Raw genomic sequence first — 17,214 nt, 5'->3', positions numbered from 1 at the left:
TTTTACATTCTAGCTTATTTGCTTTCTTGTATAATGTTACTAATATTGATTTCACCCACTCCTCTGGCATTTTCCCTTCTTTCCATACCATATTACGTAGTTGGTGCATTTCTGTAACCATACTTTCACCACCATATTTAATAATTTCTCCAGTAATGTTATCGTTACCAGGACTCTTGTTGTGTTTTAGCCGTCCTACTGCTTTTTCTACCTCTCCTCTTAAAATGTCCATATCATGCTCATTACCTGATGGTGATATCTGCTTCAATTCTTCAATCAGCTTCCCAACGCTATTTGAATCTAGTTTTTCTTCATATAACTCACTACATTATCTTGTCCGCCGCTGTACAATTTTTTCTTTATTCATCAATACTTTGCCTTTTTCATCTTTAATTGTGGTCTGTTTTGGTTGCCACTTTCTATTAATGGTTCTGATCATTTTGTGTACCTCCTTTGTTTTATGCTCTCCATAGTACTGTTCTATATTGTTGCATTGGGCTTCTGATTATCCATTCTGACTGCTTTTTTCACCTCATTACACTTTCTTATATATTGCTCTTCTATTTTTCTGATGTATCCCTTCTTATCTTCAACATTCTTTTCTCCTGTACTAACTTCGTGTTTCTTGTGTAGTACATTTCTTCTTGAACTTCTCTTCTTCTGGTACTGTTCCTTCAACTGCATCTTCTATCGCCTTCATTACTCTTTTCATTTTAAAATTCGAGTTTCTTTCTTTCTCCACACTTTAATGTTTCTCTTCTAACACTGTTCTGTACCTTCTTCCTATTTCTGCTTCACTTATTCGTGCTGTATCTCTTATATTCCGATATTGGGGTTTATATTTCTTTTTTAAATTCAACTTGATGTTTGCAATCACTAAACTATGGTCCGAGTCTATATTCCGCTCCTTGAAAAGTTTGACATTGCTGTACTGATGTTATCCATCTTCTTTTAATCATAATCATATCAATCATGTTTTGGGTTTTCCCATCATTTGATCGCCAAGTCCATTTTCTACACTCCTTTTGTTGGAATCTTGTGTTATCATCATCTCATGGTCCACAGCAAATTCTAACAATTTCTCACCTCGTTCATTTCTTCCTCAGAAACCATATTTTCCCATGACTCTTTCCCAACCATCATTATCTATTCTAACTTTGCCATTCCAATCTTCTTCAATAATTAGTACATCTTGCTTTGGTATTGTTTCTATTGTCTCTGTCAGATCTTTGTAGAATAGGACAATATCCTCATCTGTGCTGTCAGATGTGGGTGCATATATCTGGGCTTTTGATATGTTGAATGGTTTTGACTGAAATTTTGCTACTATGATTCGTTAATTGACTGGTTTGTAGCCTAACAGTGCCTCTCGAGCTCTTTTCCCAAGAAGGAAGCCAACTCCTGCTTCGTGCATGATGTCATGTCCTGACCATATTACTTCGCATCCATTAATCTCTCCAGATGAGGTCCATCTCATCTCTGCCAATCCTAGTATATCCCACCGATATCTTTTCATTTCCTCACGAAGTAGTTCTAATTTTCCTGACATCCAGAGGTCCGCACATTCCACGTTCCTACTGATAACAGTTCTGTTAGTTTCAGTTTCTGCCATTATTGCCATCCATTAATTTCCCTCATTTCTCTCATTACTCATGTTTGTGGCCTCCCGTTTTCTAACCCAGCTCTTATATCCTTAAGTTAAATTGATTTGAACACTATATAATTTTGCGCTCTTCTTGTTTAGTGTTTTGGCTAATTTTTTTCATATTTCATATAAATTTATTGACTGGATCTTCACCATACCGAATGAGTGATGGATGATCTCTCTCTTTTTTGTACATTTTACGTGGAAACTGTATATGACGAATTTACAATTAGTTTCATATCCTGCGTCTCTTTCTGTCTGTTTGGAGTAGTTCAGGTCATGTTCTAGGTTGTGTGCGTGACCATAATTAGTAGAGGTGTCCACGGTATATCTGATAATAGATGTATTCACAGGGCAAGTCAAATATGCGTGATTAGGTCTTCCACTTGTATTGCGGAAAGTGCAAACATCTAAGTCAAGTTTGAATTTTTGCAACTCGGTTGACGTAGGCAGGATGTAGTGCCATAATATCCTTTGGGTATTTCTCTATCAGCTTTGTTCTGTAGCCAGTGTAGCCCAGAATAAATAACGTTTGCATCCATAGAACTAGGCAGCAAGAATTCTAATCTGAATTCACTCCTGCCGAGTAGGGGGAAACTGTTTATAAGCCTTTCTTTGACAAATTCCGAGTTAGTAAATCTCTTGCACGAATGAGTAGAGTTTTTCTCTCTGAAAAAAGGGGGTTTGCATTCCGCAACCTAGTTGCAAGTGTTTAAAATATCAGTTCTCTAGCAAAAGGCTGGGATTTTGATTCCGCCTTGGGCATGGCATTTGGTAATTACCTTTCACCTGCACACGTTCATTCATGCATAATAGTACACATATATTTACCCAAGATGGAATGCATCACTATGGAAGAAATAGATCCAAACCCTCCTGCAATCGGAGAAGCCTCCACACAGCATTCGAGAAGATACAGACTGAATATCCAATATAACACACACACATATATATATATATATATATATATATATATATATATATATATATATATATATATATATATATATATATATATATATATATATATATATATATATATATATATATATATATATATATATATATATATAACTAGAAAAACTTTACGTCAATTTTTCGCCAATAGAGGGCGCTCTACCACATGCATCATTTGCAAATACGTACAGATGAGAGTTCTATAAAACGAAGGGTGTAGTGCTGACAGCTCGTAATAAATGCGTGCGAATTCCCAGGCATTGGGGTGAACAGAATTGTTTTTGTGAAAAGAAACATTTATTGCTGTGATGTTTACTTTGGTGGATAAGATATTGTTAGTGAAGTTGTTTTAAGTAAGTGGGCAATCGGTAGCGGACGTTTTACGAAAGTTTCAAATACAGAAAAGAATGAAGAAAGGTGGAGATCCTATCACTCCTGCCGGAATACAATCTCTAATAAGACTTTTCGAGAAAACTGGAAATTTGTCTGATCGTCCTCGAAAATGCAGACCAGTGTTATCCAAAGCCCGTAACCAGCGTTGTGATAACGCAAATGAATGCCCTAGCGGCACAATCAACAAGTGGTGTAAGCCGTGCACGGGAAGCTGCAAGAATCACAGGCATAGTGAAAATGTCATTATTCCGCATCCTTCGGGGTGCGTAATCATCACACCACCAAAGTATTTGTGCCAGTTTTGGTGAAAGAGTGCTGATGCAAGGAAAAGAAATAAAGGCTCTGCTGGAAAAGGGATCTTCAGAAGTAGTTGAGTGATTGGGGAAAGAAATTTGTCAATTTTCTTAGAGGAGAAACTATTATTAATAAAAGTTTTTTTAAAAAAAAGGAGTTCATTTTCAATATCTTTTTCTTTTGTAAGTAAAAATGGCAAAAATTCTCAAGACGTTTAACTTCAAAACTTGCTTCACAACGCTCCCAAAACTTCGTTCAATACTTAGTAAACACAAAGAGAAACATCTTCTAACTAAGTTTCCAGGAGTATACAAGATTGTATGTGATTGTTGAAAACTATGCTATGGCCAGACTGCTAAATCCATCCTTCTATGTTCGGAAGAACACCGTAGAGATATCTCCTATAACAGGACTAGAGCGAGCTAGCGTTCTCTCTAGCCACCTTCTCTTTTCAGTTAACTCAGACGAAGGCCACCAATACATTGTGAACTGGACTCAAACTTCTAACATCCATGTGTGCTATGATGAACTCGAAAGAAAGATTGCCGAATCTACAGAAATTTCTCTAGATTCTTCTCATATCAACAACAGCCTAAGTTTCAATCTCTGTGACGCACACGTTGCCTCTGTTCAATATTGACGCACTCGCGACAGCGCGTGGTATACGTTTGTTTGGAACTCAAGCTCGCTTTTTGTTTTCAAACACGCTGCTCTCTTTTTGCACTTGTTCTGTTATTATAATTTTAAGTCTCTGTAATTCTTTATATATTTCTTTGATTGTGATACCTGAAGATGTTGATCAATTCAACGAAACTAGTAAACTAATAGTATCTTTTCAAATATACCTTGTCATCTTTTTCTCTCGGTATCAGTCATTAAAGCTTTTTTCATAATATTCCAACCGAGTAAAAATGATTTCTGAAAAAAAAAAAAAAAAAAAAAAAAAAATATATATATATATATATATACGGGGTGTCCCAAAATTCACGGAAGATTTAAATTTAGCGCCATTTGTGCGGTAAAGTGTTGCCAACGAGAAAAAAGACGGCGTGACAGCTGACAGTTCAAGGTTATTAAAAATGGAGCGCTACACGAAAGACCAACGCATTTTCATTGTTGAGCAATATTTTAAAAATAATGAAGGTTTGGCAGCTACAATTCGCAATTTTCGTACAAAATATGGTCGGAATAGTGATTTAACTTCATCAACTGTGAAAAGATTAATTAAAAAATTCAAGGAAACTGGATCAATTAGTGATCTTATACACTCTGGCCGTCCTTCAACAAGTCGTTCAACAGAAAACATCCAAGCAGTTCGTGAGAGTGTTGCTGAGAGTCCAAGAACATCAATTCGGCACCGTGGTCTTGAATTGGGCATTTCGAGAAGTTCTCTACAGCGTATTCTCACGAAAGATTTGCATCTTTATGCTTACAAAATTCAATTGACTCAAGAACTGAAGCCTACTGACCACACACAGCGAAGAGAGTTCGTTAAATGGATTATGGAACAACAACAAGTGAATGCTTATTTTTCGAACAAAATCATCTTCAGCGATGAGGCTCATTTTCATCTTGATGGCTTCGTTAATCGACAAAATTGTCGCATTAGGGGTTCAGAAAATCCACGAGTGATTATTGAGAAACAAATGCATCCACAACGTGTCACTGCGGAGTTTGGGCTGGAGACATCATCGGAACATTCTGCTTCGAAAATGCGGCTGGTAAGGCAATAACAGTTAATGGTGCTCGCTATCGCGACATGATAATCCAGTTTTTTGTGCCTAAATTGCAAGATATGGATGTGGACGACATGTGGTTTCAACAAGACGGTGCCACATGTCGTCCAGCCCGGGAAACAATTCAATTACTGCATGAGTCATTTCCTGGTCGTGTAATTTCCCGTTTTGGTGATCAGAATTGGCCTCCCAGATCATGTGAGTTAACGCCGTTGGACTTTTTACTCTGAGGTTTTTTGAAGTCTAAGGTTTATACCAACAAGCCCACGACCACCCACGCCTTGGAGGAGGAAATTGAGCGCTGTATCAACGATATTCAGCCACATTTATGCAAAACGGTCATGGAAAATTTCGACAAAAGAGTGCGTATGTGCCAGCAAAGCCGTGGAGGCCATTTACCCGATATGCTATTCCATGCATAACCCTATACTGTATACTTTATGAATCAATAAGTAATTACAATTTTTAATTAAAAACCTGTGTTTTCTATCAATATTACTTCTTGTGTGAAATTTTAGGACACCCTGTACATATATATACATATGTAAATAAATAAATAAATAAATATATATATATATATATATATATATATACATATGTAAATAAATAAATAAATAAATATATATATATATATATATATATATATATATACATATGTAAATAAATAAATAAATATATATATATATATATATATATATATATATATATATATATATTTATTTATTTATAAAGAATTGAATGACTAGAACAGAGATTTAAGTAAAAAGGTTTTAATATAAAAACACGACTAGTTTCGGCTTGTAACAGCCTCATCAGGTGACATTATAAAAGAAAGAAAAAAGAAAAAACACTAAAACACTGAAACTTAAATAAACTATGAACATCATAGAGAGGCTCTATATATAATTGATATTAAATCGTTGTGGTTGTATTTAAAGCTGTTCTTGCGTTAGTTGTATTATTGGAAAAGTGCGTGCTAGTGGCATCTCGTGAACGCCAGTACATGATTACAGCTGAATGACAATCTGGGAGGTTGTAGCTCAAGTTATTATTTAGATGAACAGGATTGAAGATGATTTCTCTAGATTCCACGATTTTTCTCTCCAATTCATTATTGCAATGGAAGATGTTAGTAGATTTTTCCCAGCAGAGTCTGTGCCTTGGTTTTTATCATTAGGATTAGTCGAGAAAAGGATATGACTGGATAATGCACTGGCTTTTTGTCTCTTGTAAGTAATGTCCGTCATGTGTTCTTCCATATGCAATTCGACAGATTTGTCTGTCTGCCCAAAATAAGGAATATCTCAATCACACAATATAAAAATATATAAAAATATGAATGTTAACCGAGTTAATGATCATTCTTTCATATATATATATATATATATTAGTATTACCTACATTGTATGTCCAGTATGTTTATAATAAATATCTGATGTCTTATTATGTTTCTTTGTTTATTAAAAACTAACCACTAGGTACACACACACACATAATCAGTTAATGGTCTTTTATTTTGACAATAATGAATAGATTATATTAAAATGGATAGCACTAATAAACCATTATAATACTGAGAAGTAGAATAGATCTGACATGGTATTTCATCCACAGTAAACCTCTACTCAGTAACTTACAAAAATTATACAATGAAAACCACAATTGCTACTATTTGGTTGAATCCGAGAGGCATTGTAAGACACATTTTCACAAAATCTGTTGAAGAATTCAAGAAACGTCTTGTCTGGCTTACTTCCAAAAGAACAGAAAAATATCCCTTGCTTTTCTCTTTGATGCTTATGACTACCCAGTGATGCCCAGGTAAATAAGACTGATCTCTATTACAAATGGCTGTCGAATTTTACATATATGTTTTATAAAGATGATCTATGTATTTAGGAAGATGATCTTTCTGTAAGACGGATATCCCTTTAGTAAAATTATCTAAAGTTAATAATTATTCCAAACCTAAAATATTCCTTTTTTATACCGAGTAATCAAAAATAATGTGATGGTAGTGTGAGATCTCCAACAAACTTTTGAACTCTGACAATAGAATAACAGTGACGTTCTGTGTTAAGGGTTTGGCAAATTTTATACTCAATGAAAGATTACCATCGTGAACAGGCGAAAACGCTTCGTAATCAGACTGTTTGCTTGGGGTAAGATGAACTGCATGATATGCGATTCTCAAAAGTCTCCTTCATCGCATTGATTAGTGAATAATATTCCCTCGTATAAATGTTCATGTCGAAATGCAGTGAGAACGGACAACTAGGAATTTGTGTGCTGTGGAGTTGAAAGCATAAAATGCTCAAATCAAAATTCTGAAAACAGTATGGATTCTCACAATAACTCCTGTTAAATGCATTAAAACTAATCCTAACACTATTCTTCTTGGAATTTTTCCCAGAAATAAATGATCACAAGTAACACTCGTAAGTCCTTTGTTTATTGAAAATATTTTGACTTCTGTACATACCAAGGGATACTTCGCTGTTGCTTTTTGTAAAACATTGGCATGTGCTAGTAGAATCGAAGGTGAAATCTTAGCTTTTCGCACATATAACTTAGACTCTACAGACACAATTTTGTAGTTTGGTTTAGCTTCAGCAGAAATCAAGGCAAATTCAGCTTTGTCCTTATAAGTCGTTAGCTTAGGCTAACTTGATGAATTAAATATCGTGGTTGGCTAAACAAATCAAGATGCCTATGTCCAGTCATCTCTATTTTTGAGCTTTTTCCGCGAGTTTTTGTCTTTGTTGTAATTAAGACGATGGAGTCGTTGTGCCATTCCGTAGAAAGTTTACATCAGGGGAACATCATTCTTATAAAACATTTCACAAGCCATATGAGTTCTCTTTGCTTTAGATCCATAGTTCAATAAACTTTCCAAAAAGGCACGATATCCATAACGGTTATTACTAGAACTTATTAGTGTGTCTCCTAAAAATAAATCCACTTGTGAAAATAAAGAGTGTAGAAATAAGTTCGTAGGAGCGACTTTGGTATTCTCCAAAAGAGACGAACCGTCAGCATTCACAATCTTAATGTATAAATACAAACCGATTTCGACAAATCCAGGTAATGCTCTCTGGCACTTACAAAGCATTCTAACGGACCTGTTTTGACACTCGAAAGGGGGTGATGTGCTGCATACAAACTCTTCTCATGTGAATAAGTTGGCGGCACACAAAAGATATCGAGCTATAAACCCACACACTCTGAAGACGTTTTTTAATTGAATATATTGCGGGACGTGTTCTCTCGACGTTCTTTTCGACACAGATGTTTCTTCTTTCTACAGGGTCCCTTTATACCAGATCGCAGTTGTTTTTCCAAAAATTCCTTCGACTGATTAAGTAAATCTACACCCGCCTCCTAGCTCTGCGTTTGGCTGACTCACGAATGTTCTGACCAGACACTACATCTCTAATTATTTGTTGTCCTGTTCTCATTGCTTGCTGTGAAAGAGCACGTGTGGTGCTGGTTTAACAGAAGGGGTCACAAACCTGAACAGACTTTTAAACAAACCCCTAACCCTTCCCCCCCTCCACATTGGAAAGTAGGACCCTTAATCATGTTCCAGTTTATTCCTAATCCTGCCTGATTCCTATAGTATTCTAAATAGCTCATCCTCGTTTTTTGAAGTAGCGTTTAGTCACCGATTTCCATAAACAAAAAAAGAGTTTCCCCAAGTTCTGATCTTAAATTCTACAATTTGAAAATTTTTGTAGATACTGGAAAGTGATCTATCTATCTTGTATATTTTAGAAATAATATTATTTCCATCATAAGTAGCAGGAATTATTCTCAGCAAAGGTTCATACACATCACCTACAACATGTGGTGACACCAGATTGCAATAACAAACAATTCCATAAACTCCCTTCCTTATGTCAATTATGTACTTTCCTTTGACTTCTCCAGAAAGTGGACGACCGATTTGAGATACGTCTATCTCCAGTAATTTAGCAAATCTTGGATCAGCTTTACGAAATCGAAGACTAGTAATCGGGAATAATTATTTTAACTTTCCCATCTTCTTTTTGTTGAAACATAATTGCTGTGAGCTTTTCTAAAGTATTCAAGAAATCGAGGGGGGCTAGGATAATATCCGGGCATAATAGAAACCTTTTTTGTCTCAATGTTTATAATTCTCGTTACTTTACTAATTTGAAAATGCATATTGTAGGCACTTTTAAGTTCAGTTAATGCACTAGGCATCGTGATTGTTCCTGGTCTTTTCCAACCGGTGTAAGCCTCTCCAGAAGGAATTGCAGGACCTCCCAACAACTGAGCTAGATCTGAGGAAAGATTAATCTGATAACCATGTAAGGTATGTATAACAACATTCCATCTTCCCTTTCTTTTTTTACCATCACAGTAAATATCACATAGGGTTTATCATCATCAGGATAAGCATTGTTCGGCTGTCTTGTCAGCTGGTCTACGCTCCCTACTGTAGGATATGTATCAGTTGAATAGCCAATAATCTGGTATTTACCTTTAGTTTCATATGCAATTTCAAGTTTATTGACAGACTCATCTACATTATCAAAAACAGCAAGGTTTTGAATTTCAGCTAAACCCATCATCCATTCACCTGGACAGAGATCACAGCATGTGGTGGTCTTACAGAATAATTTCCTATTTTGTTCTCTGGGAATATATCCATAGAAGCTATACTAGGCAAGATTACATATTCCGTTACATGCAGTAGAATACCCTGATATCAAAACCTTTTCCAAAAGATGAAAATATTCATACAATCTGTTAACCACGCTTCGACGAATTGTAGAGTGAAACACGAACCCATTTCGCTCTCTGTTAAAAATGGTTGTTCCAAGCTTCCAACACTTCTACAAGATTTACACGTGATCGGGCAAGTACTAAATGAACAATCGCATCCCCATCACCAAAATGAATGAATCTCTCTGTGTGTCGCTTAAAATGAGGATAAACAGCATGACGTATAACATCCAATAAGGCTTCATTCACAAATCCTGTATTTCGAGGTCGTGTCTGTAGGTATTTACGGAGTCCATGGAGTCGCACATCCCTGCTTTTCCAAATACTTCAGATCTGAAGTCAGATATGCCACGAGACGATTTTCCCAACTGTTTCTCGGAAGCAGATACTCGTCTTCGAAAGTTTTCAGCATCGAATAACCAGCAGCCATATCTGTCCTCGGAAGGTATAGTGAAATTTTCATGTGGTAGCACGAATTTAACACTCTTGTATACTTGCTTCTTTTCAGGTGAGGATCGATTTATACTCATTCAGGTTACAACTATATCACCAAACGAATCGTTACTATATCTTCCAAACACACATAATGCCAATTACCAAAAAATGCACGCTCTTACCTGTACCGTCTCGATTTGGAATTATATCACCCTCAGGGAGAACGACCTAGTTTACAGGAGACAAAACATAACAGAGAGTTGTTATAAACGGAATACTTCGCTTGCACGAACCCAACTCGGGTCTGGATAAGATCGCCATTTCACTAACCACTCCGGAATATCACTTCTAAAGCTTTGTTTCAACACTTTGTCAATAACGTAAAATTCAGATCTGGCTAGCTTTTGCATTTCATCGGCATAATAAAAGGCCAGAAATTTCTTTTCCGCTTGTGTCTTCGAGTCGATAGGTGACAGGATTGGCAAAAAGAACGTTCTTGATGACAAAGGTTTCCTCGGTCCACAAAGGTGTGGATTCTTTGTTCAATAAGATTTTTTTTTCTGAGATACGCACAACGTTAGCTTTCTTAAACAGTACAGGGTTCTGTTCCTCACTTTGACTATATAACTGTTCGTATACTTTACTTTCCTTCCCGTGATTCACTTCTTCAGGAGCCATCTCAATAGATCTATATTTAGATAAATTATACCCTCTTAAGTGTATGTATTTTTATAAGTGAATTAACGCTACATGCGACCTCGTAAATTACGAGAAAATCTTTCTACTGTCGATGCTTTGGTGTCAACTTTAGAAAAGAAAAAATTAATCCCTCATTTTTCAAGTAAGGCGCGTACATGTTTATTCCAGAATTCTTTTCCTCTGTCAACCTGTATCTGTATAGGATCTATGCATCCAGCAAGCTTCTGGATAATTCTAAACCTCCTTTGGTTTTGAGAGAGTGAACCCACCCTTTATGAGAAAATCAATGAATCATACTTAATAAATACTTAAACCATTATCAAATATAGTAATAGCACTGGAATCCATCAAATCACACTGATACTGGTGAGATTCCAGCCGCTTTTGTTTTCAATCGTCTAAATCTACGTTTCACTGATTTATGTAATGTACAAGTAGGTTTCTCTTGTAACCATCGATTAACATCTCTGATACTATATCCAGGAGTTCTTTGCAAAGATGCTTCCAAACCCTCTCGAATTCTAAAAATCATAATATACAGGGTGGCCATAAAATAACTTTTAGCGCTGGCAGAGCTGAAAGCAGTCACATGTTTTTGCAGTAAACGCAGGTAAAAAGGATTATGCAAATTTCACTGTACGTACGTACGTGACAGCTGGCCACCAATTACACTTAAAAGGGATTGGGAACGTTTTCAGGCAGTTATTCGAATGACTGTCGAATTGTGCTCAATATGCATCCTACCTTGCCTCAGCGTGCTTTATTTATTAAGTTGTTTTACCATTAACAGTGCAATGCCGTAGTGGCCCTTCGGGAATTTAGAAGGCTTCGTAAACCTGAGTACAGGTCCTATGTCAGTTGTAGCACTGACAAATATGATTAAGAAGTTTGAAGAAACTGGATCACTAGGAATTAGACCTGGCAGAGGACGGAAAGCAGTGCAAGAAGAGACAGTAATAGACGTTGCTACTGCTGTGTTCGATTACACAATGACCGGTACTAGTCCAAGCACTCGTGCCATAGCCCGCAAGCTTGATATGGCTTATGGTGTAGTCTGGAAAATCTTACGGAAAATGCTTCACTTCTATCCGTATAAATCCAGTCGTGTCCGAGTAGTAACTACTGCAGATTACGGTAAGCGCATAACCTTCGCGCTAACGTTTCTTTCCCGAACGGAGGTCGACAATGACTGGCTATGGAGAATATTGTGGGGTTTGATGCTCATTTTAATCTGAATGGGTCGGTCAATACTCACAACTGCAGAATGATTTGGGCATCTGAACATCCCCAAGCGATCCAGCAAGTACCACTGCATTCTCCAAAAGTAACCGTGTGGTGTGACTTCACAGCTGATTTCATAATAGGACCATACTTTTTGGGGCGTATTACCCCTACAGGTCCTGTAACCTGCTCCAATACTGGAGAGATTTATCGACGAATGCTGGAAAAGTTTGTCATTCCTTGATTGCAGCAGTGACAATGTTTGGACTCAATAATTTTTATGCAGGATGGAGCATTGCCACACATTAAGTTCTCAGTACAGCGTCTTTTACTCCAGCATTTCAGTAATGAGAATGTTATCAGTCAATTCTTTCCGACGCCATAGCCACCTCGACCCCGCACATCACTCCATGTGACTTTTGGCTGTGGGGGTATTTGAAAACCGTTGTGTATGGTGGCGGCATTCCCAACTTGCATGTCTTGAAAGAAAACATAAAACGGGCTGTTATGAACATCCAATCCGACTCCTTACGCTCAGTTGTAGAGCATGTCGCACACCGGATGCAATTTGTTGTACACAAGAAAGGTCAGCACATTGAAAATCGTGTATGTGGTCTAGAGGACCCTGATTCTGATGAATAAAACATTATTTCCTGTGAGTTCAATCACTACATTAATTTCTGTGTCTCACACAAGTTGTTGTTGTGGTTTAATTATTATTATTCTAATTATCATGGTAACGTACCACATATCCAGCTGGAATGAGTGACGAGGCTGTGGCTTACACCGTCGAAATGTTATTATTCCAATTTGTCTACCTTTCACGTAAATCATCTCCCTATGCCTTCAAAAGTCTTAATATAAAATTTGGTCTCGTTCCGTTTCTTGGCTTTAGCTACAGATGCCTCCAAAGAGGGAAAGTTATTTTATGGCCACCCTGTATTTTCCTTAAATTAGTAAGCATCTTAACATAAAATAAACATAGACAAACACTGGTGTAGAATAAATACATTTTTAGTATGCAAATATTTACATGGAAGACGATAATAAACGCAAATAACTGTGTTGAGAAATCATTACATAAAAGATACTCTACATCTGTAAAGTACATTCTACACCTTCTTTACTACAAAACAATCCACATTCCTCTATCATCGAAAATGGAGAACAACGTTTCATAAATGAGGAAAGCACTTCCAAAAACTGTCCATCCGTCAGACAAGAAGATTCCAAACCAATCTTCATAGAAACATCCTTGAAATTGTATGCACGAACCTCCCACATAAGACGAAACACGTTAGCATTTGCTTTCAAAACATGAAGATGTTGGGAAATTCTACTTGCACTATCAGTGAACGTTAATATTACATCTGGATCACACTGTATCACTCTATCGCCTCTAACAAAACGAACAAGACCTCCTTCCACTCTCATAGTGCAGGAGGGAAGAGAAAATTCACCTCCTCCATTCTCCTGCAGGCATCAGTTCATTTGTGAAGCTGGAATCTCAGTACATCCCATACATCAGAACCATCAAAAACTATTGTAGCTGAATGTGATTCAAGACATATTTCCAGATCTAACTCTGACATAGATAAATATAGACATACTCTGTTAGTAAGAAAGTACTTTATACTTGAATGATTTCAAGAAACAATTCAAAAACTAGACAGAGGTTCTTATTTATAAAAAAACACATAGCCACGTGGTTCTCTCCCCATTGAAGAAAACCACATGACTGTGTGTGACCTAACTGTAGACAATTAATCAAAATCAATTCAACCGATACGAAAACAGTCATCACATATGCATGACATCAAACTTTGACCTCAGAGGGGGGGGGTAATTACATTTTGATTAATGGAAAAAGTAAAACTATCGATTACTTTGGAGTGAAAAATATGAGTTTAACTATCATGTGACCTAACTACAACCAACCATAGAGACTGATAGCTTACAAACCAGTTCAACTAAGGTCGTGTGTGTGTCTGGGGGGGGGGGGATTTAATTACTTTTTGATAAGGGAGGAACCCTCCCGATTAAAACTACACTAGAAACGATGGTGAAACTGTCACGTGATAGGAAGTATCATGTAACCTAACTAAAACCCACCACAGAGACTGATAAAGGAGTGAACGTACATGATGTCACCCCAGGTGACCTCAAAAATGGGATCCTGTATGACCCAATTAAAACATTGCCATCGGTAACTAAAAGTACTTTATAAACGAACCTAAATACTGTGATGATTTACTAATTATTTATAATTTTTATGTAAATTATCAATTTCCATTTTATAAAAGCAAATTGTCAGTCTTATGGTTATTCGTTGTGTAAACTTAAAATAATAAATTTCATTTACACACGCAATGTTAAATTTATGTGTGCTAACCTCTAAATACGTACAAATACGAATTCCTTTCACTGTTAGTACATGACGATAATTAATGTTATGATTCTAGCTTTAAATAATTATTACTTAGCCTCCGCAAATTCAAGTATGTGAAGTCGCTTGTCATTATTATGTACCAGCAATCTTCGAAAAATAGCATCAATGTCTTTTCCTCTTACTTACCAACATATGGAAAATACTGCACTTCACTACACTTATTAGCGGTATCTGATTCTGATGGCCAACTCCTTGCAGGAACTTGAAAAAAAAAAGAGGAATAAATACATTATTAGTTTCAGTCTAAAATGTTCTTATAAAATATAACACTGCATTTTAATAAATTCAATGAATACTGTATAATTCATCGAAAATAGTTTTATTTTTTTAGGTGCGTTACCCATCATCAATTTCCATATTTCACGATCCACTTGAAGTAAGAAAATTTTTATTTAATAAGCGATATGAAATACTGAACAATAAAATAATACGGTCAAAGACCGTGAATGTCGTGTTGTGATATTTTTACCTTTCAACGTCTTGCAGATGTAGCCTTTTTTATTAAAACAACTGACATCATTCCAAGTCGCATTAGTAGAATGCATCTCCACACACAGCTCGGTGATACTGCTGGGTTCGCCCTCGTTCCAATTGACAAATTCCACAGGAGTGCGATCAGACCAAATAAAACCACCTGCAGATGAAGGAAACAAGGATAAAAAGAATTAATGAAGGTGAATGTATCTTCATTATTACGTTGTATACCCTTTTTGTAGACAGTTTATAAGACTTCATGCTTTGTCTTTACTGTTCCCTCTTCCAACAACCGAGATATATTACGTATATTTTCTATGACTATTATCCAAAAATATCCTTTAGGTTCTAATAGCGGTTTGATATGTATACAATGATTCCGTATCAACTGATATAAGCCTTAAAGATGTATTCTACACCTAAAAAGTACAAAAACATCCCAAATTAACATACACATCCGAAACTTTGGATCTGTATGCTATATGCACAGCACTTTTTTTTTTGTAGTTGTCACACTAAAAGGTGACAACCTTCAATGCAGATAGAAGGTTTCATTCGGATAAAAAAAATATAAAATATTAAAAAATAAACATAAATTCATTGATAATTATCAAAAGAAACATTGCAGGAACAGCGTACTTCAGAGTAACTTATATTCTATACGCTGTGAAGCACATTGCTTGGAAAGAAGTCAACGGGCACCATAGTGTGAGGTGCAAACAGCTACGGCGCCAACCTTAATAAGAAGTACAGTAGGAGGACCATCTTTTGCAGCTGTTCTACAGGATATACTTTTCAGATGCGTACGATAGGGATCAATGAGAATTTTAGAACGTTTTATTTGGAGGCATGTAATGAAATGCTGAACTGTTATGGGGACCTTCAGTACCTTGATTTTACCTGACGCTCCATTTCGTCCCACAGATGTTTAATAGAACAGATCAGGACTCTGTTCGATATTATAAAAAAGACCAAAATTTTCCACAAATGCATTACGACAGTGGAAGGACCATTTTTAAATAATTTTATATGAATTTCACCGAGAACAGTCTATTAGTCTATAGTACGTTAGCATTATTAAATGGACTAAGGGTTCTATATTCAGCAAACTCTGCCCTAGACACTAAAAGGGAAATACTTCAAGCCACTTCAGACCTGAAATAAGTAAAGTAGTTTTCCACTAGTCGATGAAAATCATTGACCTCTTACTAAATGCATTTACTCATTCACAAGAGATCCATGCTTGTGGTGAGAATCAGACTGTTGAATGGAAAGCGGAAAGGCTTTTTCTCCAAATCTAACCGAATTACAGATTGATACAGTGTATTCTTTTTAATTCTACGTTCATAGATTTGCTTAAGAATTCATCTACTGTTTTTTTTTTCGATGAGGTAAATTCAATAAAGAGTTCGCACGCACACACCACATCTGGGATGGTTTTAATAAACTATTTGAGCGAATTGACTTGATTCTAACCAAAGGCAGTCGCTTTTCGGAATGTTAATAGATCTACTGATTTCCACATCATGTATTAAATTGAGTATAAGAAAATAGAATCATTATTTGACTAATGAGAGAATACTGACCGTCGTGATTTCTTATCATCCCGATCCAGACTGGATTTGTTGAGCCCTTCAGAAGCATGGTTAAGCTTTTTAATTCTGCTTCGGAGTGGATGCTGGCAAGTGTTCCTCCTGGAATACATTTCAGATAAAAAAATAACTAATCATTCCACAACTACTTTCATTGATTGGAAAGAAACCCAACGAAACTTTCGCCTAGCTTAAAGGAGAATTTAAAAATAATAATAATAACGAAATAAATAGCGGCATATTAAGAGAAATAATTCTCCTTATTTTCTTTCTGTCTTTCTATTGTTTTTTCTCATTTGAATTTTCACGAAAAATTAAATTTAGTGCGTTTGAACACTTTCATCTTCTCAAAGTTATAATTCTATGGAATAACAGGACTTTCAGCCATACCAGATTTGGATCGAGAACCAGGCTATCTAATGAGCTATTGGCTATTTAGAGTTATGTAAAACACTTAAAGCTATGACGCCACCGGATATTATACCCATTAACTGCTTGTGTTCTTCTGGTTGATTTGTCTATTTCTTCGTAAGAAAAATCTAAGTTCCCGGGGAGAAAAATCTGAAG

At 36.2% G+C, this 17,214-nt stretch overlaps 2 protein-coding genes across 2 annotated transcripts in view; one reads left to right on the top strand and one right to left on the bottom strand.

The window, feature by feature from the left end:
- The window catches only part of LOC150110411 (macrophage mannose receptor 1-like), a 240,588-nt gene that overhangs the window by 142,921 nt on the left and 80,453 nt on the right, over positions 1–17,214 (top strand). The gene's annotated exons all lie outside the window — the stretch shown is intronic.
- LOC150110412 (macrophage mannose receptor 1-like) overlaps positions 1–17,214 on the bottom strand; it is a 148,728-nt gene that overhangs the window by 59,796 nt on the left and 71,718 nt on the right. Inside the window, exons 19-21 of the mRNA XM_090396116.1 lie at positions 16,642–16,749; positions 15,051–15,215; positions 14,708–14,782 (exon numbers count right to left, since the gene is read on the bottom strand). Of these exons, the coding sequence (XP_090252242.1) occupies positions 14,708–14,782; positions 15,051–15,215; positions 16,642–16,749 (348 nt within the window). The remainder of the gene's footprint in view (positions 1–14,707; positions 14,783–15,050; positions 15,216–16,641; positions 16,750–17,214) is intronic.

The sequence above is a fragment of the Typopeltis vanoorti genome, chromosome 1 (genome assembly GCF_054136105.1).
Source record: "Typopeltis vanoorti isolate ZY-2024b chromosome 1, IOZ_Tvanoo_1.0, whole genome shotgun sequence".
NCBI classification, from domain to species: domain Eukaryota; kingdom Metazoa; phylum Arthropoda; class Arachnida; order Uropygi; family Thelyphonidae; genus Typopeltis; species Typopeltis vanoorti.
Note: the sequence above shows the minus strand (reverse complement) of the source record. Positions and strands in the feature narration are given on the sequence as shown.